The sequence below is a fragment of the Haliaeetus leucocephalus genome, unplaced genomic scaffold (genome assembly GCF_000737465.1).
Source record: "Haliaeetus leucocephalus isolate CR32 unplaced genomic scaffold, Haliaeetus_leucocephalus-4.0 Scaffold932, whole genome shotgun sequence".
Taxonomy (NCBI): Eukaryota; Metazoa; Chordata; class Aves; order Accipitriformes; family Accipitridae; genus Haliaeetus; species Haliaeetus leucocephalus.
In genome coordinates, this window is record NW_010973368.1 from 17,481,375 (window position 1) to 17,506,095 (window position 24,721).

The window sequence follows — 24,721 nt, forward strand, 5'->3', positions numbered from 1 at the left end:
AACATAGAGAGATCAGATGTTCCTTGATAAAAACAGACCGATTGTATGTGAACTCCTGGGGATACTTTACATATAAACATATAAAAGGATACATGTTTAATTTACAGCTTCCTGACAAATCAATAGCCAGCCTGGTGAAATTTTACTACTCCTGGAAGAAGACAAGGACTAAAACTAGCGTGATGGACCGTCATGCTCGTAAACAAAAAAGGGAACGTGAGGAAAGGTAGGTTTGCAAGCAGAAAGGCTGTGTATTGACACACACTGATTTCTTTAGACTATCTCAGAGATTCCTGTTAGCTTGTAAGAAACTAGATGTAGGATTTTCCCCAAAATGTTTCCTGGTACCACACCTTCTTTTCCCACCCCTCTTCCCTGCTGTGCATGTTTCGCTTTGCTTAAAGCCAAAGGAATCTGTTAGCAATTAGGTGTGCTTCCTTTTTCAGCACTGATTGCTCTCTAGTGCAGTGGTCACCGTTCCATTACTCTAGAAGCTTTTTCTCTGATACTGCTTGAGGGTAGCGAAAATGAAATTAAAACTGTTTACAAGCTGATTGGCACTGTTGTCAGCAGAGCCAGAAAAGCTTGTAAGCAGAGCAGTAAAAGGAAGTCATGAAAAAGCTAGAAATCTGCCTTTATTTCCTCCATGTGATGCTCGGTTGAGTGAGAACATGCACCTAATGGGGAACAGGCTCCAGTGCAGCACCCCTCAGCATGCACACACAGACCCTTCCTGTGCCTTTTACTTAGAAAACTGTTAACCAGTATAAGGCTGTCAGGCCAAGCTCTGTTCCCTGAGAAAGATGAAATTAAGGCTCTGTTTTTGAGTGACGTGAGAAGAGGGTACCACAGGGGAACTTAGGATGAGTTCTCTGGCAGAGGTGTCCCAAGGAGTGCTGGGTGCATTAGGATTTGGGTGAGGGTGGTTGGTGTTCGGGAGGTCACTAGCCACTGAGCTTCAGCAGATGAGCTTGACTCCTGCTTGTGCAGCTTTGCCTGCAAGTTCACCGCCCTGGATGCCTGTGCAAGCCTTTGAAGGTAGGTCAGCCAGTGGCCTTGTGTGTATTGCTAGAAGTATCGATACAGTTAGAACTGTCACTTGATGACTTTCCCTAGTTCTGGAGCTGACAGAGCCTCAGAAATGCAGTGGCCTCAGGTGTGTGGGGGGAAAAAAAAACCCCAAACCTCTGAACAGCAGCAATTCTGTCTGCTTGATGCAGGTGCCTTCTCAACCTGCTTTAAAATGCAGTTAATGTCTTTGCAGACCAAACTTGAGGTGCGCCTGGCTTTGGAAGACTCCTAATGTAATTGGGCAAAATTCTGCAAAAGCTTTTCCCTCAAAGGAGTTGCTTGTCTAGCACTTCCCAGGGAGCTGTTTGCTGGCTCCAGTGCGTATGAGCAAGCCCCATTTGGGAAGGGGGAAGAAATGTGTTTCCAGGCTTGAGCTGTACTACACCAATGACTCACGCAACCTCTCCCATCTCTCCATTAGGTCAGCAATACTTGCTTAACAGGCAGGGCCAGGGAAAATACTACCAGCCAAATTGTACAGTATTTGGTTGGCTTTCTCTGACCTGACTCTCTTTTTCCATTCTGTTGTTTTCCCTTCTGTGCAAAGGCTGTCTTGATTTTTTTTTTTCCCTCTTCCCCATCCTGCTTTTTTTTTTTTCCTACTAATTTCTGAGGAGGGGGGGAAATCTCTTATAAGGAGTATGTGTTTGTCTCATACTATGTGGTTTAGGATCTTTTAATACTACCTCTCTATTTTTGTTCTGTACTCATAAATGAAATTACTACAATTTGGAAGTACACCTCTTTGGTACCTATGCCTGTTTGCTGGGAAAAGCACCACCTCAGACCATCTGGTGATTGGGAAAGAACTGTAGGGGCTGCCGTGTGCTGTAATTTTGTAACCTTTGAGGAAGGCAGCTGGATTGGAAATGCGTAATTTGGTTTACACCTGCAGCAAGCTAAGCACCAGGCCATCAGCTTGATGTTTGATTTCCCTTCTTCCCCTCCATTATGTAAAATAGTCAAACCCCTACATCCCCGAAGGATTTGTCAGTGCAGCCATGCAGGGCGTGGAAGCAAAGCTGAGTGAGTTTGGGGTTGCCCGGATTTTGAGGTTGTACTGTGCCATTGGGTGTTGGCAAAACTTCAAAAATCTTCTTCAGTTAATAGTGATCAATGTCTAAAACTGTAGAAATGAGTGGGTGGGTTTTGATCTAGCTCATGTCTAGGGAGCTTGCTGGAATAGAAGAGCAGACTACAAGCACAGCGAAGCCTGTGGAGGTTTGGCCTTTGCAGAAAGGCTGAAATCTGAACCTAGGTGAGAACACAAGGAAGCACTTTTGGAGATGAGGTTAAGAGAAGAGGCAGTCTGAGGTATCTCACTCGAATACTGCTATATCTCTTCTGTGGCTAGGCAGGGAAATTCCCCAACCTCTCAGATTGTCACTAAAATAGCTCCCGGTGCATTTGGGACCAGGTTTTCAGTAGCCATTCTTAGCTGTATGCAAGGGGCTTTGTCTGTGCAGCTCTGGGAGGGGGTGCTTGTGAGTTTATTCCCTGGAATCGTGATTACACAAACCAAATATCTTGTGAATTGGCTTCTGAGCCAGGCGGCTTGGGAGAGTAGCAATGGCTTGTACAAGTGACTGCTGTTGTGGAGATGGATGCCAGCTCAAGCCACCCGGCTGTACATTCGTCTTTAGACTGTCTGCACAGGACGTCGCTGCAGCAGGGAGACAGCCGTGAGCGAGCACCAGTACCGCAGCCATGCTCGCTAGCACCTGCCGTGCCTGCTGTCCCCCGCTCCCGTGCGAACACACCCCGGCTAGCTCCAGCACAGCCCTGCTGCGCGCTGGTGCTGTGACATACCTGCACCAGCCGAAGTTCCTCGTCCCAGGCTATAAAGTTTGATATGACAAAATAGATTTATTTTTCTCATTAAAAAAAAAAAAAAGGAATCTTTGATTAGGTCAGCTTATTTCTTCCGTTTCTGGGCATCATCCCAAATAGTGCAATTAACTTCAGTTGTGTACAGTACAAAAATTCTAAATGGTGAAAATATATTCGATTTAATGTCTGATTAAAATTCCAATGAAGCCAAACGGGCCAGGTGTGCCAAGGTCACTTTCAATATGGCCACAATTTCATGCCTGTTATTATTCTGTAACTGATAACCTCTTTCTCTTTTCCAGGGGAGAATGAAATGTGAGGCTGTCACTGAAAAAAAACCCACCAAAAACCCCAAACATTTTTTATGCTTGTTCTTGAGGGAGTTTATCTTGTGCATGTCTATTTTGCTAAATGTTAAGAAGCTGTATGAAATCTGTGTTCTAGCTACTTGCTGTAATTCTAAGTCTTCGTTTCTGTCTTGGTCTGCCTAAAGTTAAAATGCTCAGTATGCCATGTTCTTTAAAAGATACCTTTTGTAATTAATTTCATGTATCTTGCCTTCACCTGAGCAGACTTATTTTGCCTAAGTACACTACTGAGAAGTCTTCCTTTACAAGAGATGGTCCCTAGTATCTTTACAATTAAGAATTTCTTGACTTAAAACAAATAAACAAAAAACCCCACCCCAACCCTGTAAAAAACCACCCTGGGAATAAAACTAAGGAAAGCTGTTGGACTTGCTGTTGCATCCATGCATTTCTTTTAGCATGCTATTTATAGAAAGAGAGCCTCACAAACTAATACAGTACTGCTTGCTTTTGTCTTCCAGTGAGGATGAAATGGAGGAAGCAAATGGAAATAACCCTATTGATATTGAAGTTGAACAAAACAAGGAGAGCAAAAAGGAGGTATAATTATTTTCTTACTACTGTACAAATGAAAGTGTTTACTTACTAGCTACTTCACGTAGAAGCTGACAGTATCTAATTTTCTTTATTTGTGCTTTGTATAGTTGTCATACAAGAAAAGAAGAATTGTCTTCAGAATTATTCTTAGATCAAGACAAGTATAGACAAATAAGTTATTATGCATGTAGCTGGGAAAATTTAAGACTTTACCATCCCATGAGAATGTATTGTGTGAATGTTTTAGTCTTTTTGATTCTCTCTTTGGCCGTGTTAGCTTGAACCACCTTCAGTGATGGTTTAAGTCAACCTAACTGCATGGAGATGGAGTAGAAGCACTTATCTCCCCACTGAGATGGCTTGGTGGAGGGGAAATATGTCCTTTAGTCTGTTCTAGGTAGATTAGCAAGAGTGTGTTTATCTACACCTTAGACTCTAAGGTAAATTTCTGTTGTACTGAAATCCTCAACAATAGTTCTGAGAATTTCAATGACACCAGGATTGCAACTATAGTGGTGAACAGTAAAGGAGAAAGCTTCTGTGTGGCCAGTTCATTTTGTCTGGCAGAGGGCCCTTAACCTGTTGTTATGTGTGGAATATTTTATCTACTTAAAACATAGTACTTGCACCTCACTTCAAATACTTCACTTTAAGTGGGCATAGAGTTCTGGATTAAAATAGCCACACAAATATAATGGACAGTTTTGAAAACCTAGTCTGTGATGCTTAACAGGAAAGTGTATAATTTATTTTCATGTGTATAACCTGCTGGTTATCTGTTACTAAATAAAAAAAGCCTTGCCGTTCAGCAGCAGTGTGGGTTGTATGTGTGAGTGGGTGCTACAGGAAGACGTTTACCCTAAGGCCTTCTCACCTTGAAGTAGCTCCCTTTCCTGATTTCTTGTAGCCTGATTTCTCTCCCACAGTCCCTCTCTTTCAAATTTTTTTTGAATTTTTTTTTTAAAAGGGTATAAGTAGGAAAAAAACACTAGAAATATTTAAAAACATTATTGCACACAGGCAAAAACAAAGTCCTAGAGCAGCTGTTCTGTCAGTTGCTGTCAGTGAGATTAATTCCTCTAGTAAATTATTTTGAATGGAAATAACTGAAAAATCACAGCATTTTAGTCTGTTCTTCACCCATGCCAAGGTGCTCTCTAGACTTCCCAGCAAAGCCTAGCTGTTGCTTCTGCTGAAGGAACCATCGTCCCTGATGACCTCCTAGGAGCAGAGTGGATGTGAAGCCACTCATTCACCCTTGCAAGAAGCTTAAGTTCTCAAAAGCCTCAGCAACACCCAAACTGGAAGCGTTCTCACTTGGCTAAGTTGCAGCTGCATACTGCAGCTCTCCAGTGTGTCTTGTAAATAATTCATACTATCATCTCATTTCCCATTATTTTAATAAATTTTCAAGTTTAGGTTTCTTCATAAGCTCTTTGAAAGCTTGCATCTGTAAGAGAGCTCCCTTCAATCCCCTTCATTATTGCTTCCTTCCCTAACAATGCTGGCATGCTCTGAACTTGCTGCAGAAGAGGGAAGGGTAGTTCTTCGCCAACTTGGCTGCCTCTGTTGTAGGGCCAAACCAGAGCAGATGGCTGACAGCTACCATCAAGACATTTTTGTAGAAAATCTTGTATGGGAAGAGGCTGTCTGCTCTCCCTGTCACACTAATACAGGCCATGGCACTCTAACCAATCTGAAAGAGATCACCAGACCTCATGGAGCATGTGCAGTCTGGCTGTGTATGCAATAGTGGGAAGCCTTGTGGGGGCTTTTCTGGACAGGAATTGTACTGGTGGGAAGAATGAAGCTGACAACCTGCATAGCCTGTTCAGACTTAATTTGATCTGATTTTGCAGTACCTGAGCCTGGGGCTGACTGAAAATGCCTTGAGAGAGAGCAGGTATCCAGGAGGGGGATATGTTCTTTCTTGATCATTATGTTGCTTTTAATGATGTCAGATGTGCAGAGGTGGTGATGTACCACTAGCCCAGGACTCTTACTGTAAAGAACCTCCCTGTCGCAACCCTGCAGAGATGGTTTTTACAGCTCTGAGAGATGTCAGTTACCGCATGACTTGCCAAGTAATACTGGGATTTCTCAGAGTATCTGAAATCTCTTATGTTTCCTCTTTTGGGGATCATTTGAGGGGGAATCTTTCTTCTTTTTTTTTTCCCTTTTTTTTTTTTCTTTCTCTACTTTCAGTGTTAGTGCAACTGTTCAGGTTTCTTTAGATAGTGACTCCATAATACTGAGGTCATGAACTAGAGCTGCTTTCTTCACATCTTCCCCATTCCCGGAGATGTCTCCAATTTCATCCTCTGCTTTTACATGGCTTGAGATAGCTTGGTCTTTTCTTTTTATACAGTGAAATCTGAGGAAGGGAACCTTGTTTTTATTAAGAGGTTTGTAAGAGTGAAGTGCACTGGATAGCAGTGGCAATATCTAAATAAAGAGAGGAGTTCTGCTAAATTCCTGCATCTTAATTCTCTCTGGTTTTCATGAATTGATTTAATTCTACAGAGATGTGTGTGGCCAGGAAAGCAAGAGTTTCCAAGATAGGGTAGATGTTCAAATTTTCAGAGCCAGCACAATATCACCAGGGCCTAGAGGCATTTGGAGCTGTCAAAAACTGTTTTGCTGGAGCTCCGGCTTCTTGTCCGCAACACAAGAGCTTCACGTTCTTTGAACTGTATAAAACAATCATTTGAAACTACTTTCATTTTTCCTTAATGTTGAGGTTTCTGGGATATTTGCACTGCAGGCATTGCATGTTGGTCAACCTACAGCCTGAACCTGTTGTGAGGCATTACTGCATGATCCTGTGAAATTTTCTATGTAGATGAAATATGAATAAATCTGAAATATCCATGTTGAATAATTTACCCGGCTCAGTTATCAAAGCGCTTGTTTCTGAAGTGGAGTGCAGAGCTTACCTCACTTGTTCATAGCTAAACCAGTCTGGTTTCTCCTGCTCACCACTCCCTTCTGCAAAAAGAAATAGGGTATCCATCCTGCAACAGCAATAGTTATCTCTTGCTCCTGGGCTTGCCTTAGGCATCACCTCTCATGGAGTCATTGAAAACAGGCAATTGTCCATATTATTGCTTCTATGTGGCTCTGGCCATTGAGCCCATGAAGAGGGTGCAAGCTTTTATCTGCTGGCAAGCTGTGCTGGGGTCTTCCAGTCTTCGGGAGGCAGAGCCTCATGCTTACATGGGGCTTTGTGCTCAGCCTTGTGTGGGTTTGAATGTGAGCGTTTTAATGCTTATTAATGAGCAAATGCTGCAAACTGTATAGAAACTACATGTAGCTGCAAATTAGGAGGGAAACAATAGAGCTAAGTGAAGCCAATGTGTTTAAAGCTGGCAGTGATCAAGTAGAGGATTTCAGATGTGTGGCTTCTTCTCTCTGCTTTTTCTCTCCTTGCCACCCTTCTTCTGTTCTGTGTTCTTGGCCAGGCTCCAGCCACTGGGTAATAAATCTTGGGTATGAGTTGCTTGTTGAAAATAACTTCTGGAAGAAATGGTTTTGGTATTAGAGAATCAGATGTGCTCTTGAGGGATCTGTAGTATAGTGTCCTAACTAATCTACCTGTTAGAGGTGTGTGCCTAATTCTTTGCTTTAGGCAGAAGGTGTAAAAGTAACTAGTGGTGTGTGAAATACTCCCTTTTCCAAAAGAGACTTAAATTTTACTGCATCAGTTTAATGGAACAGTTGATATATCAGTGCTATGTAAGAAAACTTGGCTTCCAAGAAACTGCGTAATGATTAAGAATGACTTTGTAGTCACCTTGCTCCTTTATCCTTAGCCTTTAAATAAATTTGGTTTATTCCTTCTCCTGTCTCATATGTAGAAAAACAAGTGTCTGTAAACTCTTCTAGTTGCGTTCTTTCCCTGTCTCCAAACTCCACTTTGTTTCCTTCTGGTGTTCAGTTAAACTGGTGTGTTCAGACCTGGGGATGAAAGCAAGGACAGAGGTTTCAGAGTGTTTGAAAATAACCAGAATATTTAACTGCTGGAAGATTGGGCATCTGTCTCCCAAAATGAGAATGGGCAGAGAAGACAACCAGTATCTCTATAAACATTGAAAGCTGCCTAGAAGAAAGATTTGTGTAGGACTGTTTGTATGATGCGCCACTTAAAGCAAAAGCTGGCCTGAAGACAGGAAGACAGCTTTTTCATTCTCTAACCTTTGACAATGGCTAAAAGTCATAGAATCACAGAATGGTTTGAGTTGGAAGGGTCTGTTAAAAATCATCTAGTTTTGTAAAAATGACTGCTGTTTGCCAGATGCCGCCTGCTGAAACCGTTCCTCAGGTGAAGAAGGAGAAGCACAGTACACAGGCCAAGAACAGAGCAAAGAGGAAACCTCCTAAAGGAATGTTCCTTTCCCAAGAAGATGTGGAGGCTGTTTCTGCCAACGCGACAGCTGCTACCACTGTACTCAGACAACTGGACATGGAATTAGTCTCAATCAAACGACAGGTATGGGTGGGATAGTTCAAGAATAACTAGTATTTTTGGTGGTAGTGCCTGTCACAGTCTGCAAAGTTCACAGGAATTTGTAGCTTGGCAGTGATGATGCACATCGTTATGTGGCTTAATTGACAAGCTGCTAGCCTTGTGCTATAAACTAATGCAGCCCTGTGTTTTATGTCTCTTATGTTTTAGTTCTATGGGCAAGACTACTTTATACCTAAAGTGAAGCAAGGAAAACTCCATAGCACTGACTTGAAGGAACATTTGTTGGCACTTTAGTGTTTCTTGCAGTTTGGAGTTCCTTATGTTTTAACTCTGAACTTCCCTTAGATGACATTGGGTTCAGCAGTATCTGATCTCCATCTGCAGCAGTCAGTTTCCTTTGCCTTTTCATATGGAACTTTTGGAACAGGCAGATACATTTGTTTTATTCACTCTTAGAGAGAACACCTCATACAAACTTTCCTATGTACCTTTTGCTTCCCTGAGGGATCTGCCGCTTAAACAAGTGTTTTTCAAGTATCTGTTAGTAAAGACAGGTTTGCTACATGAGTCTGTTTCCTAGATCTAAACATTTTCACTTTAAAGCAGAGATCTGACTCAAGGTCTTTATTAAGTTTAAATAGAATTGGTATTTTGGTCTGAAGCCTTTTTCTTGGCATTCTGGGAGAAGTGGAGCTCTCCAGCAGTCTTTGATTCGTTACTTGTTGTGAACAGGGCATTTCTTCTTATGCTGGGCTTTATACAGACCTGGAAGTTGGGGCAGTTCTTGCTCCAAATAACTTGCAGGCAGGATAGAATAAATTAAATGGGATCTCCTGATGTGCCAGCCGCTCCTGCATTACTTTATTCCAATATAACAAACTTTCTTTTTGGAAAAGGGAGGTTGTGAGGAAAAACTGGAATGCTGAGCTCGTGGGGTTCCTGCTGGGGCTGCTGGAAGAAGGCTTGTCCAAAGTGGTTTTGTTTTTTGTTTGTTTGGTGGGGGTTTTTTGTTTGTTTGTTTGTTTTAATCCTTGTTAAAGGGATGAAACTTTCTTTTCAGATTCAGAACATCAAACAGACAAACAGCGCGCTCAAAGAAAAACTTGAAGGTGGTATAGAACAATACAGACTTCCAGAGGTAGGATCATTTTCTGACCTGTGTTTATTGTGGAGATAAATGTTAATTGGTGTTTATGTACCAGGCCTATTTGCGTTGCCAGTAAACTAGGACCAATGTCCTGTTAGTTGTCAGTGTGAATCAAGACCTTTACCATATTCACTGTTGTTGTGTAATGGAAAGAAATGGGAGATGAGAAGAAAGTAAGAGCAGTGTTTAACATGTGAAAGTGATTTCTAACAGCAGCACAGTTATCCCAGATATACCACGTTTTGTCAGTGTTGTATCCGTATGCCCTTGTGAGAGATAGTTGCTTTGCTCTAAATACTGAGAAATGTAGGAGAGGATGTTAATGTTTCTCTTGGCACTTGGTGCTTTTGCTGTTTTCCTTCCAACTCTGGTACCTCATGCTGGAAGTAATTTGACCAAGATTACAGAGGGTGACTGTGATAAAAACAAGTAGGTGCTTTGGAAGAGCATAGCTCTTGGTTATCTGCTCAGACCATACCCTATCTTTTTGTATTACCATGACTTAGAGGCGCAGTGTATGTCACAGTTAACTGAATGGATGCCATACGCGGTTCTTTGTTGAAAACATTGTTGCTACTAAAAGCAATGATGCAGTTTGAATAGCAGTTAATTCCTTGTTGTGTTTTTGTGAGGTTTTTATGAGCTCAGATACAAGTGAAAGTTGTTGCTTATGTAAATGAAGTTACCTGATTTTTTTGATGTCTAGGTCGTTCAGAAATTTAATGCACGTTGGACCACGGATGAGCAGCTTCTTGCTGTGCAAGGTATGGCACTACAAGTCTATTTGTACTTCAGTTAGTGATAATCAAAACTCTGCTGCATTTCAGAGCTATGTTTCCCTTCAGTGGCTGATGAAGGATTTTGACATCGCTGTCTACTAATGCCCAAAGAACGGAATTGAACAGGGAAACAATATCCTCCCTTCCCCTCCCTAGGCAGTATAAATTGCACCATATGAATGTTTGCAAATAATCTCTGCTCGTCCAAGCTTTCAGAAAGTGAAACTCTACTGGAGTCACTGCTATGCTCTTTGTCTGCATAACTTCTCAAGTAGTACAGGCAGATTTACACAGGTTTTCTAGATTTGGCTCTGCCCATCTTTACTACACCTCTATTTTCTTCTCTTCTCCTGGGCTAGTCTTAACTGTGCATCTTGCCCAATGTAGACTTTTTTTTTTCTGGATTAATCTGAGAAAAGCTTGAAACCTTGACAGAAGTTCAGCTTTGGATCCTTATGCTGTGACTTGAGCCTGATTTGTGGTCTTTGTGGAAATAACACATTGCTTTTGTTTTTCTTTTTGTTGCTTTTAGCAATCAGGAAATACGGCCGAGACTTTCAGGCAATCTCTGATGTGATTGGAAACAAATCTGTGGTGCAAGTGAAAAACTTTTTTGTAAATTATCGGCGTCGCTTCAACATAGATGAAGTTCTACAGGAGTGGGAGGCAGAGCACGGCAAAGAGGAGACAAATGGAACCAATAGCCAGAAGCCTGTAAAATCCCCTGATAATTCCACTAAAATGTCCGAAGAGGAAGATGAGGTAAATCCAATTTAAAAGTCACATAAAATTCCCAATCTGAGCTTAGTTCAGATAGATGTGTGTGTGTATATGTGTGTGTATATATATATATATGTACTCTTTGAAAAAGCCATTTTTGACAATCTTCAATCTGAGCATATTTCACTTCCTCTGGATATACAGGTTCCAGTACTGATTTTTGGAATTGGGAATTCCAGACATATATGAAAGTGGAAAGAGAACAGTTAATTTGCAGCACTCTGACAGGATCTATATCTCATCAGCACGTGGACATTTTAATGCCTCTTGCTGCCGAAACCCCATACATCTTTTTCTCACTTGGATGTTTTCCCTGCACTCAGTTCTCCAAGCTGTTCTAGGTTTGGCTTTGTGGGACCGTACAGTCTTCTGAGGCAAAGCTTGCTCTTTCATTTTTGACAATGGAGTGATTTCACTCTGGGGAAGGAAAGCAAGCTATAAACAAGGAGAGTGTATGAAACTGTTCACTCTGGAGTTACCTAGAGGCAAAGTTTCCTTGATTTTACAGCAGTTTCTGTGAAGACAGAAATTCTAGAAACAGCCTCTCCTTGATGGAGCTTCACGGAGTTAACACTTCTCCAATGACAATCTGTGTTTAAAGTTAACTAAGAGACTGTAGAGTGTTTGTAACAACCTTTCATATTTAAAAATGTAACATTAACACAGTCTTGCAAAAGAAGACCCAACTAGAGGTTTGCATGTTAAAAATGTCTGATCTAGGACTCCCTTTGGCCTAATTTTATAAGACAGCTTGGCACAAAAGCTGTGTCTTCTAAATGCAAGCACAGTTAACAGTGTAAGGTGAATTTTGGTCTCACATGGAGTGAAGACTTTTCAGTGTACTGTATATTCTTGTTGCCCTGATTATGGTTGGCTTACTTGTACGTTGCCATTCAGACATTCAGAGAGCAGAACTTCATTGCTGCACAAATCCTAACAATGTGTTATTCAAAGATGCTTATATCTGGGGACTAGGTCCAAAGGCATGACAGATGAACAAAACCAAACTCAGAAAACTTGCCTTCTCAGAAGGGTGTGAGTGAAGTTGCCCCATTCTTCCAGAATTGAGAGGTGGAGCAAAGAAGCAATGGTACTAGTACGTAGCCGCGCATTTGGAAGACAGGTGGCTTGTGTCACTACCTTTTCCTGTGACCAGTAGAGTTGTATCTGTTGGCAGTGCAGAGTTTTTCTTCTCTGAGCCCTCTGAGATTCTTCCTGGCTTCAGATACACCCTTGCTCCTGAAAGTTACAGTCAAAAAAGGGGAATCTCACTTGAGATAGGAAGAAAATTGTTGCATCAGGAACGGGAGTGTGCAGATGTGGCCAAGAGTGTGGATACTGGAGCAACGAGGATCCCAGACAAGTTAGCAGAGGAGGAAGAAGGAGAGTGGAGGCATGACAGCAAGATCTGGTGAAATGACTGGTGGAGCAGCGGTTGTGATCCCCAAAACAGTGATGTAAAGTGCCCAGGCTGGAGCCGAGCAAGTGCTGAGTTGTGGAAAGGGGACCAAAACAATAGGCTGGTGGGAATAGTTGCAAAGGCTAGAGAAAAGGCAGCTATTGTGAGAGCTGGACAGTTCAATGTGCCCTGCAGTACAGTAAGGGATGAGGGCAGAGCCTGCCTGCACCAGTCTGACACAGGCAGGAGCCAGGCAGGGTGGCAGTGAGCTGCCAGCTGTGACATACCATGTATGCCTTACACTAGCACCATGTGGCTTGTGGTTCTCGATGAAGCCTACTCCGGACAGTAGGAACTGATGTGTCACAGCTGGGAGGAGGAAGGTGCTGGCAGCATGGAGGGGATTTTAACTACCAAGCCTGCAGCTTTTTATAAAATGCTCAAGGAAGGGACACAGGGGTGTTGCACACTGGACGTCTAATGGCCACCATGTTCTCTGAGCACACCAGACATTGCCTCTCAGGCTGGCTGTAAATGTGGTGCTGTAAATGTACCTGCCTTTGGAGGTAGCATAAGCACAGTGCTGACTGGGTGCCTGTCTGAGCAGTTCTGGGGGCAAAGTGAAATGTCATTGGGATTATCACATAAGTGATCTATATGGGCTAGGAGGGGGGTTCCTGGTCCCTCCTGAGCTGCGCAGTACCATGTGGCTGGTGCCTGCTCTTGAGAGCACTTGCACAGGCTGCTGGTCAAGTCAGGTGGACTCAGTCAGCAGTAGCCAGGAGAAGACTTTGTTGACCTAACACTGAAGTCCCTTGGGTGCTTTCTTCCCTGGCATGCCTTGTCTGCCTGGCTGCCAGCCTAGTAAAAGCTTTGTCAGCCCTCTGTCTGCTCTGGGCTTTCCCCTTCAGTGTGTTTTCATAGCAAGTGACCACAGTTGGTGTCTTTTGTGTTGGTTTTTTTTTGTTATGTTTTGTTTGTTTTTGTTTTTTTTTTAAGAGGAGAGGTGAGACTGTTGATTATAAAGCAGCCTCAACTCCAGTCTTCATTCTTGTATGTTTACACTCCAAACAAATCGCAGTGTGGCTCAGAATAGGGGAAGCTGCTGCAATTCTTCTCATGTGCCAGGGTTGTCCGTTTTGTTGCTTTCAGTACCATGGATCTGGGGTGAAGTTTGGAGATGCAAGAAAGCCTATGTGTATTCATTTTTAAACTAAACGTCTCCTTTTTCTCCCCCCTCCCCCTTCCCTCCAGGCTACTTCTGTTCTTGATGTCAGATATGCATCTGCTTCGTGAGAAGGTGCTGTAGCCTAGAACAATTTGTGTTGACTACTGTGTTATCCAGGATATCAGGTATTAGCAAACCTCAGACAGCCATCTGCATCATATCTGTGGACAAGCAGCTATTACCAAAAAAAGGCAAACGCTTCCAGTCCTGTGCTACATCTGCCTTAATCTCCCCTCATTCCTCCATACTGCCTCCACTTTCTTTCAAAAGCACCCAGGTAGCTCAGCTCTCCATTTCATCAGCGTCCTGCTTAAGCATGGGGATTTCTAGAACCAGTAACACCTGTCTGTAAATTTTGACCAACCTGCAAAACAAGGAGCTCCTTAGCAGCCCCACAGTAACTCTACACATTAGGAGTTCTTATAATACTTGGTCCGTAGGGTATAAGTACATATTGCTGCATGGCCTTGTGGTCTCCGCTTCCTGTGTATTCTTATGATGACACTATTATTAGCGAGCTTTCTATAAAGGAGAGGCCTGTGCACATGCCAGTGGTGTCAGGTTTGTTCTGAAATGACAGGGCATGCTAACAAGCAATCTTGAATAATGCAAAGTGATAGGAAATGTTATTTCTAAGGTTTGGTCAGTCCAAGGTTGTAAACGTAACTCATTACACTTCTGGTTTGTGCAATTCTTTCCACTGTATTTGTGTGTTTTGCTTCATAGAAAGCTCCCTAATTGAGCATTTTATTCCTGTATATTTTAATGGCTTTTATTTAGTGCAAAAGGGAATACGTAACCTGAAACAGTTTGATACGCTATTTAACCCCTGGCATTCAGCATTTGCATTGTAACTTGTTAAATGAGTGCTACACAACTTTCTTTTTCCTGATCCTCTGTGGGATTAAGTCAAAACAACTTTCTCTGGTGCCTCTCCTTTTGGAATATGTGCCTTTTTACATTTGGCTACCATAGGTCACTTTCTGTCCCAGTGTCTAATTTCTCCTTAGAGCGCTGTTTGCCAAAGACATCAAACTACTTCTCCCACTGAAAGTCTGGATGAGGGTTGGAGCACCAAATTCAACCTTCAGGTAGTTTTTGGTCTCTCAGAATTTTAATGGAGAAGATCTGGGTTAACTTCATTGGCCATTTTAACCCTTCTGAAGCACACATTGCTTTCATGTTCTGAACCAAAATATGCAATTTAAAAATCTAAGAGGTGCTTTTCCAAATATTTGGTGCATGCAGCTTTCAAATCCCCAGACCTCTGCTTGGATGACCTGTGCTGTGGCCTATCTAGCTGGCTTGAACTGGAGCTGTTCTTGAAAGTCCTGTATGAGGACTTTGCACCTTGAACAAGTTGCTGACTGCCGAGCAGACAGTGTTCAGAGAAGCTAGAAACAGTAGTATTACTTCTTGTCCATTGGAAAGCTGCAAAATAACACTAGTCACAAAGCATTTAAAAATGGTTAATTTAATGATGTTGGAAGAAACCACCAGGTGTCTTTGCATGTGGAAAAAAGGACCTTTCCCTCTCTTCCTCTACAGAGGGTTCAATCCAGGATGGCACACAGCAATGTATGGCACCAGCCTCTCTTAACACAACCTGAAATGAGCTAGTTCATACCCTGGCGTGCAGCGGAGGTGCTGCGGCTTGGAGCCTAGCCCTGAACTTGGTGCTGAAGTTTGAGCTGCTGAGCTGTGCCATGTTGTGTGCTGCGATGGCTCTGTTCTCTGTACCTAAACGAGGTAGGCTAATGCCAGCTGGCTGACAGCCAGCTGTGACTGCACCTCCTGCAGTGTAGACACAACCCAAGGAAAGGCAGGGGAGGTAGCCTCGGGTACTGCTGAGGTGGTCTTCTCCTTGGGCCTTGTGTGAGGAAAGTAATTCAACATCAGAAATCGAGCAGCAACACAGGCGAAGGAGCAGATAGGCATATCTTAGGACAAGCTAGGGTGTGGAGCCCAAAAAGAGTCTATTTCAGCCACTTTGCAGCTGTTTCTGAGCAGTTTCATTCTGGTAGCTCCAGAGAGATCCTTTGAGGTGATAGGAGGCAGGAAGGGATCTATTCCCTGTCCTCTGTACTGGAAACCTGTAATCCCAAGTTTGTGGCAGCGTCTCTACAGCTGTTGATGTGAACTGGCAGCTCTGATGGTGGCCCTGCAGGCGTTCCTTCTGTCCTGTGCCAGCTGGAGTTGGGAGTCTCTTGTGGGAAAGGACACTAGTTGTTAGCCAGTGTGAATTAGGATTAAAGACGGGCAAATAGCACTGTGAATTCAGCTGACAGTTCTGCTGTAAAGCAATGCCGCTCATTAGAAATACTCTAGTATTAAACCTCCTCCTGGTACCAATGCACGGAGACAGGTCCTCGCCAGTGTGAGCGCGCTGTGTGAGCTTGCATCCCAGCTGGTGAAACTCATCAGGAGAGGCTTCTGCTGGCGAGTTAAGTTACCTGTGAAGACTTTTCATCAGTTTTTGCCCTCAAATCTGTCCATCTGATGATCAGAAAAGTTGTGTTTTGGCTTCATCCCCAAGGGGTAGGGGGAAACATGTATAATTCATGATACTAGGAAGAAAAAAGTTGTTTAATTACTTTTCAGTTGACTGCTATCTTATTGTAGTTGATACATACAATATAATAGCACTGTATTTTAAATGTTTAGTTTTTTACATTCTCTTTAACTATGTTTTTAAATGCGATAAAATAATTTTAGCTTTTGAAAGTTTAAATGGTTTGGTCTTGTTTAGGTGAAGACCCTCATTTTCTTTTTTAAATGGGTCAAGCATTAGATACATCAACTGGTTGCATTCTGATTAGAAGGGTCCACAAAGATAACTGCATAAGATAGAATATTCACTTAAATTTTGTTTCTTAAACTATCAATGTGAATGTCATAATTATATATATTTTGTGGAAAATGGGAAATTATTTCTCCTAAGTATAAGTTATTGTGCAAAATATGGTATCGTTAAAGAAAATGATAGTTTAAGTTTTAGTTTTAGAAATCTTAAAGATATAAAAGTGTATTGCATATGCATAAACAAATTTCATTTGTTCTATTTAATTTTTATGTAGTTGTGTAAAGTGCTAGGTAACTTCTTTTTTCGCTTATCCATTAAAACAACCTTGTTACTTGAATATTCGTGTTTAACTGGTTTGAAACAGTGATCAATTTTTGTAATATAATCTTATAACCAAGGGAAAAAAAAAATACATGCCTCAGTTGTGCTTAACAATATAGCAACAATGTACAATCAGATGCTTAAGACCATAGTAGCCATAACTGGTAGTGCAACCACAATGGTTGTGTCTTGATATATTTAATACCAATGGGGATAATGAATTCTTAATATATTTTTACAAGTTTGCAACCAGGAAGACCCCATAAATATCCACTATAACACTTTTTTAATAGTTAATATAAGAGTGAAACTCTTGTTCTCTTAAAGCAATGTCCTGACAAACATTTTTCTTTCCTGTACAAGTACATCTGAAACGTTATGTATTAAAATATGCTCATTGTCACTTTAAATTTCAGTTTTTATTCTCTAAATCGCTAACATGCTGTTGGTATTCTTGCACACCAAATACGAGCCAAACAGTGCATTACACTAACTTGATCACTGGATTTGTGACCATAAATCTCCAAGTCAATGAAGCGCAAAAATATCGTAGGAGATTTTTCTGATAATATGTTTTTTGAAATCTGTGTAAAATTATGCATAGCCCATTCAGCAATGAGTGGCCTGGTATTTACTCTTTACAAAAAAAAAAAAAAAAAAAGAAAAATGATTTTTATTAGCTCCAGCTTGTCTTCAGCAAGTCAAAATCTAGTGATCTTGTGCAATGCCCCTAAAGCAAATACTTTCTGCCACTCCCTGGATAAATGCAGCTTTTCCTGTTGATAGTAAAGCACAATTGCAGTGAAAGTTACAGTTCAGAAGATGGAAGGTCAGTATAGTCTATGCATGTTGTATAATAATGAGTGTTTACATTCATATTCTCCTAAAATAAAATTTATACTGGAGTGTATAGTATTCCATTATGTAGATTTTATCAATTTTGTTAACTGCTTATAGATTGCTTAAAAGAAGTTTTTTCAAGATTTTAAAAGATGTATAAGGTTAAGTTTGCAAATATAATGGAAATGCTGTATAGCTTTTGAAGTGATAAAATACTCGTTGGGATTTTAAAGAAAGTATGTTGTAATAATGCTGTTGTAAGTAATATTTTAAATGTCTTTTTTGCCTGTTTTCTATAATTCAGCACACTTCCTGTGATGAATGTTCATAGCATTATAAAATTGCTTAGCCACTGAAAAGTAACATTTGGTTTTGAATTATTTTACTGTATGAGGAATTATAGTGGGGTAAATTCCTTCGTGAAATTCTACATAATTCATTTTTCTATGATTTCCAATGTTTGCTGACATCAAATAAAATTTTTTCAAGCCATTGGTGTAATAAAATACGTAGTAAAATGTTATTGATGTAAAATGTGGTTCTGCTATGTAACTGATCCCCTACCTTTCAGATTTTGGTCAGGAGAACCGGCCGGGGTTTGCCCCTTCCTGTACTGCGTCGTCTGCGCGTAGGTGTCGTCGGAGCACAGGTTAACTGCCGCTGGACTCAGCGGGCAGAGTCCCGGTCTCGAGCAGCCTTTAGTACGGTGCTGCCAGCTGGAGCTGCCTGGTGCAGTTCACGCCAGGGGTCCTGGAGAGACCGCTGCTCCTTTCTTGATGGTTCGGCATATTCCTTCCCCTGGCCATGCAGCTGCACGCTCTGCGGTCCCGCCGGCACGGGCATCGCCTTCAGGCGACGGGCAGCGCTGTCGCGAGGCAGCTCTCGTGTTTGGGAAGCGGTGGGACTGGGATGCTGGCTGGTCTTGAGGGGCTGGAGCCGGAGTCTAGCTCGTAGGGTATGGATGGAGACTAGCTGACGGTGTCATTGCTGTTATAATGAGGACCTGAAGAGTAAACTGTCTGCTGCATGCAAAGCGCTAGCACTTGGCTGTACAAGTTAAGAAGATCATCATCTTTGTCCTGCAGTGAAAGAAATGCATTTAAAATGTATAGGAGAAGGCAACTCTTACCCTTGAAGCTTAGCAATGTGTAGATATTGCTATCATAGATGCTCAAAATGGCAGGAAATTTTGCACTGGGGTTGAACCTTGGTATTTTCAGGAAGGTAATATTTTCTGTCTTCACGTGCTGGGTGCAACTAAAGCACTAAATGCAGAAGCGCGGACAAGACGTTATAGGGCAGTTCAGGGGCAACTGCTTTGTGTTGTCTTATTACATTCAACAGGCAGGGTACCGGCAGTGCTTTGTGAGTCTGGGTGTCAGCACAGGACAAATGACAAGGAGTTTTCTGCTTTGCTGGCATGTGTTAAATGCAGCAGAACTAATACAGCAAGATACTGTGGTGGTTTCCAGTGCTGTAGTAGGAGGGCAGGAATTAGTCATGCCTTTTTTAGCAGTCGTCTGACTTGAAGATCTTTCAGCCCTTAACCTTCAATACAAACCAGCCCTTCCTGCCCATGTGCCCCCCCAACCCCAAAGTAAAACAAAGAGAAACAAAGAAGGAACTTCCCCTCCTTTCAATCAGGGAGCATAAGCAGGTGAGGAAACTGGGACTTCCTCTGCCCAAACACGGACCTGAGGAATCTCCTGAGGAGTCCAGAAGCAAAGATGAAGTAGTGGTAATGCTACTGTTTTAAAAACACAGGTGCTATGTTTCTACCTAGTAAAGGTATGTATTTGTAAATGGGAATGCAGTGTTGAATTAGTGCTGAATGGAGTTAAAATGCTGTATTTAGTATTCCTTATAGCCTGTTTCCTACATAAACAGATCGGTATCTGATAACTTCCAGTGTTGAAGTCTTAAGGCACCAGCACTCTAGCAACTACTGTGGTTTAGACTTTTAAGCTCTGACTTTAATTAAGCTTTGGACCTTAACTAAGAATGGGAATACATGTATATGCGGAAACCTTTGTTTCCAGAATGCATACACGTGTCTTCCAGGCCTTGTTCATACCCCACAGCTTGCAGAGATGGGAAACACAACAGCACTGAGCGCTTCTCCCTTAGGGTAGGAGCTGCCTTGCAGGATGCAGTGTGAGCTGGAGTTCAGGCTGAAAGGGAAGAGTTCGGTGTTGGTGCTGTTTGTACGCTGAGATCTTAATCTAATCCCCAAGTATCAGCTTTATGAAATAACAGTATAAGTGTGGATTTTATTTCATAAACCAACTTCCAGTCTGAAAGATACAGTGTGATGTTTGAGAGAGAACTGGGTATCAAACCTGTTATCTCATTCCCCTCTAAACCATGCTCTGGCTTATCCACCCAAATCGTCTTTGAACTAATATAAGGCAAATGTAATTTCTGGTCTTGCTGTTAGTGAACAAAATGTGCATGTGTGTATGGAAAAACAAACAAGAAAAAAAAACAACAACCAACCAAAAACAACTCCATTCCCCCCACCCCCCTTCCTAAAACTCCGCAAAGGGCCTGCTGACAGTGGTAGAGGAAGTGTTTGCTTTGCTGCAGAAGGGCTATTACTGGAAAATACTAAGGCAACTAGTTTCTGAAGTCATCAGGAAGGGAAATCTTGAGGACAGTAGCATACAGGAGGTCTGAACTTTTAGCAAAGATGGAGAAATCACCTGGAAGTCTCCCCTACTGAATGGGAAAAGTTTGCATGGAAGAAGACCACAGGCCTAGCCTAACAAGGGCAGCAAAGGGCAGGGACTTGTACGATGGGGAAAAACATTGATCAGCCGAGCAGTTTACACTGGGGAGATCAGGAAATGGGAGTAAGAGAAGAACTGCCAGATGTCATGCTGACTTCTGTTTGTTTCCAGCCAGAGATGATGGTGAGGGAGAGGTTGAGATGGTTGTTCTGACTCTGGACAGATACTTAGTTTTCACTAAGGTCGTTTGGAACAGGAGAAGTTGTGTGGGGTGATGGAAATAACACATGCACATGCAAACTGGGAGGAGCTTTTCCCCATCTGCACATTTTGGGGGAGCAGATATAATTTGTCTGACACCTAGTATATGAAACTGTATGGCTTAGCAAGACCTGAATAAGCTTTTAAAATGGAAGATCATAACTATGTGACTAACAAAGCTGTGAACTGCTTTCTAAAAGAAAAAGATGAATAGGAGATCTAGGCAGCTGCAGACTTCTTGATACTGCCTTGTGTATTCAAGGTTTAGAATAAGTCATGATGGAAAGGAAAATTAGGTGAATTAATAAAATAGAAGAATGGGTGCAATGGGCTTGCCAGAGAAAGACTTGTGCCTGACTAGTCAATCAGAAGGTGCAAGATTCATCAGTGGATACGGATATCACTGCCTGAGCTCGCTGTCCAGAATCCCTTAGAGAAATAAGCTTTTCTAGGGTATAATTAATTTAATCCTAAATTAGATGTTGAAAACTGATCTAATGTATTACATCCTGAAAGTGCTTATTGCTCCCCTTATTATAGATTATAGGCAGAGCCTAGGGCTCTGTGTCGGATGTGGAAGCTGGGCATTAACCACGGTAGTGCCATGGCTGCCTGGCCTCAACCCCAGGAGGGGGCAAGGACTTGGAAGCCCTCACTGCAGCACCGGGCATTGTACTTCCAGCTAGACAAAGAAACGTTGGTGCCATCATACCAGTGCTTTGAAAACCTCCTCTGGGGCATTGTGTACAATCCTGGTTGGCAGATCTGCCCGAGCAGATGGAAATGGAAGGACGGCACCCAGTGAGCTTGGCTTGCTCAGGCAGGTGGAAGAAGGGCTGGGGTTGTGCCTGTTCTCTGTAAATGGCACCCCGGGGGTCACAGGCTAAGTAAGATAAAGGCAGTGCGGATGGGCAAAAAATTAGGCTGGATTTTAGTCTGTCCATAACCTTAGTGAGGTGATTCTTCCAGGTTTGGGGACAAATCTCTCCAATAACCCTAAGCTCTGAAAGTTGTAAAGGAGATGCCATGGTTACTGAGCTGAACTCCACGCAGCAGATTCTTTCCAGCTCCCTGCTTCTTGGTACAGAAGGGCATTGGGCAAACAGGGTGGACCCAACTGGCAAGCCATACTGCCAGCTGGTTTTCTTCCTCCAGAAGAGTAGTGGTGTTGAATCACAGGGATTTGTACTGTTGGCAGGGTCACAGCTTCTGGTGGAAGGGTGCTCCAGGAGACATGCCTACCTCTGATCGTATCTGTAGTCTTCCCCTGTTCCAGGCGCCTGGCTGCCTGCAGCTGGCCAGCATGTCGCAGAGGCCAAGCAGCTCTCTGCTATGAAAGGCGAAGAGAGGTGCTGTGAGCGTGTAAGAGTGTGCTGGCTGTGGGGTTTTGAGTCCAAGCTTGCACCAGGATGGAGCTGCTGGCTGACAGCTGTGTGGGTGAGAGCTGGGAATAGAGGGCTCCCTGGAGCTGCCAGGTCCGTGGCTGTGCTCTGCGTGCTGCCTGCGGGGTGGGGTAAATGGCTTTGGGATAGGGGAGACTAAGAGAGATGCCCTTGGCCAAGTAAAAGTTGCGTTGTGGCACTCTGGTCTGGATTTTGCGTGTGCTATTCTTGGTATAGAAGCTGATTTGAAGAAGCCTTGACTCTGCTCCGGTCGCCTTGCCAGCCTTGGACCGCAGCCCGCAGCAGCTGGGCCACTTGCCACTGGGATGCAGTAACAACTTGTTCTCCCAGCGCCAGACCCAGGACCTCGCTGCTGGTGTGGGGAGGCTTGGGAAGGCCATTCACAGGAGCACCGGCAGATTCCCAGAGATTCCCGCTCAGTTGGTTTGGGGGTTTTGTGTTAGCTTATGTCTTCTTTTTCCTCATGTAAGATGAATTGAAAGATTGGCTTGAAGGATTCTGTTTCTTTTAATTTCAGTAGCTACTGGATGTTGCGTTTCCCCAAACTGCAGCATGGCATGTCCTGTAGGCTTGTCTCCATCGTTGACAACTGAATTCCTTGTCCTGCTTTCCTGCAGGGAGGGTCCCTACTCCTGTCCTGCGCTCTTTCCACATGAAGGAGGATTAAATCTGCTTCCTGCCATGAGATATAGTGGGAAATCTGGGACAGAGTTGGAAACTTCTGGAGCTTCTAAACAAGTATGTCCTCCTGAAGGTCCCAAATCTTCATTGCCGGTTGAAATATGCCTCTGATAACAGAACCAGCTCCCCTGTGGTTTGGTACCTTTTAAGTACTCTAGAAATGTACCTGTATTGGGGGGGGAACCTCGCTGGACCCAATTTCTATTCTTTTGGGCCCTCTCTTGAAGAGTCAGCTCAGGTAAGAAGTGTCATCATTCGCTGCCGAATGTTATGCCGAAAATGTTATTCTTATATATTTCCTATCATTTTTAGCCTTTCCAGTAGAACTTCAGGGACAGCTTTTCTGATGCCAAAAGTAGTTTTGCATCCCTGATCAGTATGTTGTCTGTTAATATTCTCCCTTAAAAAAATAAATTGAAAACAGCTATTAAAAAAACAACAAAAAAACCAACCCAAAAGCAGTTAATTGGATGTTCTTCTTTAAGCTAATTCCCTTTTGCTGCATGGCTGGTTCTCTCCTCTTTGCACGATCAAGTCTCACTGGTACAAATATTCTGAGAAGATAACTTCTAAGTTTAATCAAATTCTCCTTTAAAAGTATTTGTATACAGATTCCAATTTCTGCAATTAATCACGGGATGTCCTGGGTTCAGTGCCATGCTGTACTCGGGAAGCAAACAATTCTCCGTGTCTGTGCTTTATCACAAGCAGCCTCTTGCTTTGACTTTCAATGAGTGACCCAGAACCACAGTGGGATTTAGCAGCAGAAAAATAATTTAAGAGAATTGTGCTATGCACACAAGGAAGATAAACTAGTCAAGCAATTTGTTATGAACAATGCCTTTAGCCCAAGGCATGGATGGATAACTTCTCTTCCTCCTGGTTTTATTTTCGTGCATTGTTAGCAGCAAGTACTGCAATCTGCCTAGGGCTCCAGATTTGCGGTTCAGAATCCAGCATCAAAAAAAACCCCCCATAATAAATAACTATGAATTGACTTGCATCTCCACTGCCCTCAAATGTGCACTGCCTAGGGCCTCCATAATGTGAAATACACTAAGTCCTCTTCTGCCAGCCTGTCTCTCAAAGTGCAGAGAAAATCTCTTACAATAAGAGGAGAAAACTTAATTTTTATATACTTACATGTATATAAATAAAAACTACTCATGACTCCCTAACTTCTGCTGGATGTCCCAAGATATTTTTATATTAATGTTTTAAACTGCAAGTCCCTCAGACGAGGAAGCCTCTGCTATAGGCATTAAATAAATAGTTGGGAGCCCAATCCAAGCCTTGTTAGGTGCTTTTACATAGTCTTCAGTAAGAGTTGGACCAGGTGGATAGTAAATAACTTTATAATGTTAGGGCAAATGCAGTTTCAAATGATTACCCGTCAGCCTCTCATTAGTGTCTGTGGCCAAGCAGAAACTTGACAAGGAAAGATGTGCCTTGCTAACGAAGGAACGCGTCAACATGCTGTGAGAAGCAGCAAGATTTCAGCAATGCTTTATCGGCTCGAGAGAGCATCTAGCACCTCTGAATTGCTTCCTTGTTGGTCGGTGAACCTGTTTTGAGGACTTGGAGGAGGGAATTACTTTGGATTCAGGAAACTCTTTGCATTTTACTTTGTCCACTGGAGATGGTCATTTCCTGGATCAGACTGGTTAATCTCAAGGATTTCACTAGTAATATGTGTTAACAAGAGGGCAGTCTTCTGTCCTTCTGCAATGTTTTGCTTTTGCTCTAGTATGAAAAGAAAAAGTAATCTGTAAAATGAAGTGAAGAAGGCCTATATCATTTTTGTTGCTGTTCTTGCATTTGAAGGTTGCCAAAAGGCAGTGGAGTCATCTCTGTTTTTCTTGTAAAGGTGCGTTTTTTCATTTAGTAACTCAGTGTTGTTTCTACAGCCTCCTGGGACGGAGAGGTCACAATGCTGTATAAATGAAAGCCGAGTAATTGAGACAATTTTCAATGTTTTTACATTTTACTAAAAAGTTCAATGTTTACTTAATGCCCTGTAAACACACAGGAGAATACGTCTTTATTTAAAAATTCAGAACCTACTAAAGGCTTCAA

At 42.5% G+C, this 24,721-nt stretch overlaps 1 protein-coding gene across 1 annotated transcript in view; it reads left to right on the forward strand.

The window, feature by feature from the left end:
• The window catches only part of RCOR1 (REST corepressor 1), a 119,991-nt gene extending 101,925 nt beyond the window's left edge, over positions 1-18,066 (forward strand). The window contains exons 5-11 of the mRNA XM_010584030.1: positions 108-226; positions 3,731-3,809; positions 8,101-8,295; positions 9,335-9,412; positions 10,128-10,185; positions 10,733-10,962; positions 13,634-18,066. Coding sequence (XP_010582332.1) covers positions 108-226; positions 3,731-3,809; positions 8,101-8,295; positions 9,335-9,412; positions 10,128-10,185; positions 10,733-10,962; positions 13,634-13,675 — 801 coding nt within the window. The 3' untranslated portion in view covers positions 13,676-18,066. The remainder of the gene's footprint in view (positions 1-107; positions 227-3,730; positions 3,810-8,100; positions 8,296-9,334; positions 9,413-10,127; positions 10,186-10,732; positions 10,963-13,633) is intronic.
• The last annotated feature ends 6,655 nt before the right edge of the window (positions 18,067-24,721 follow it).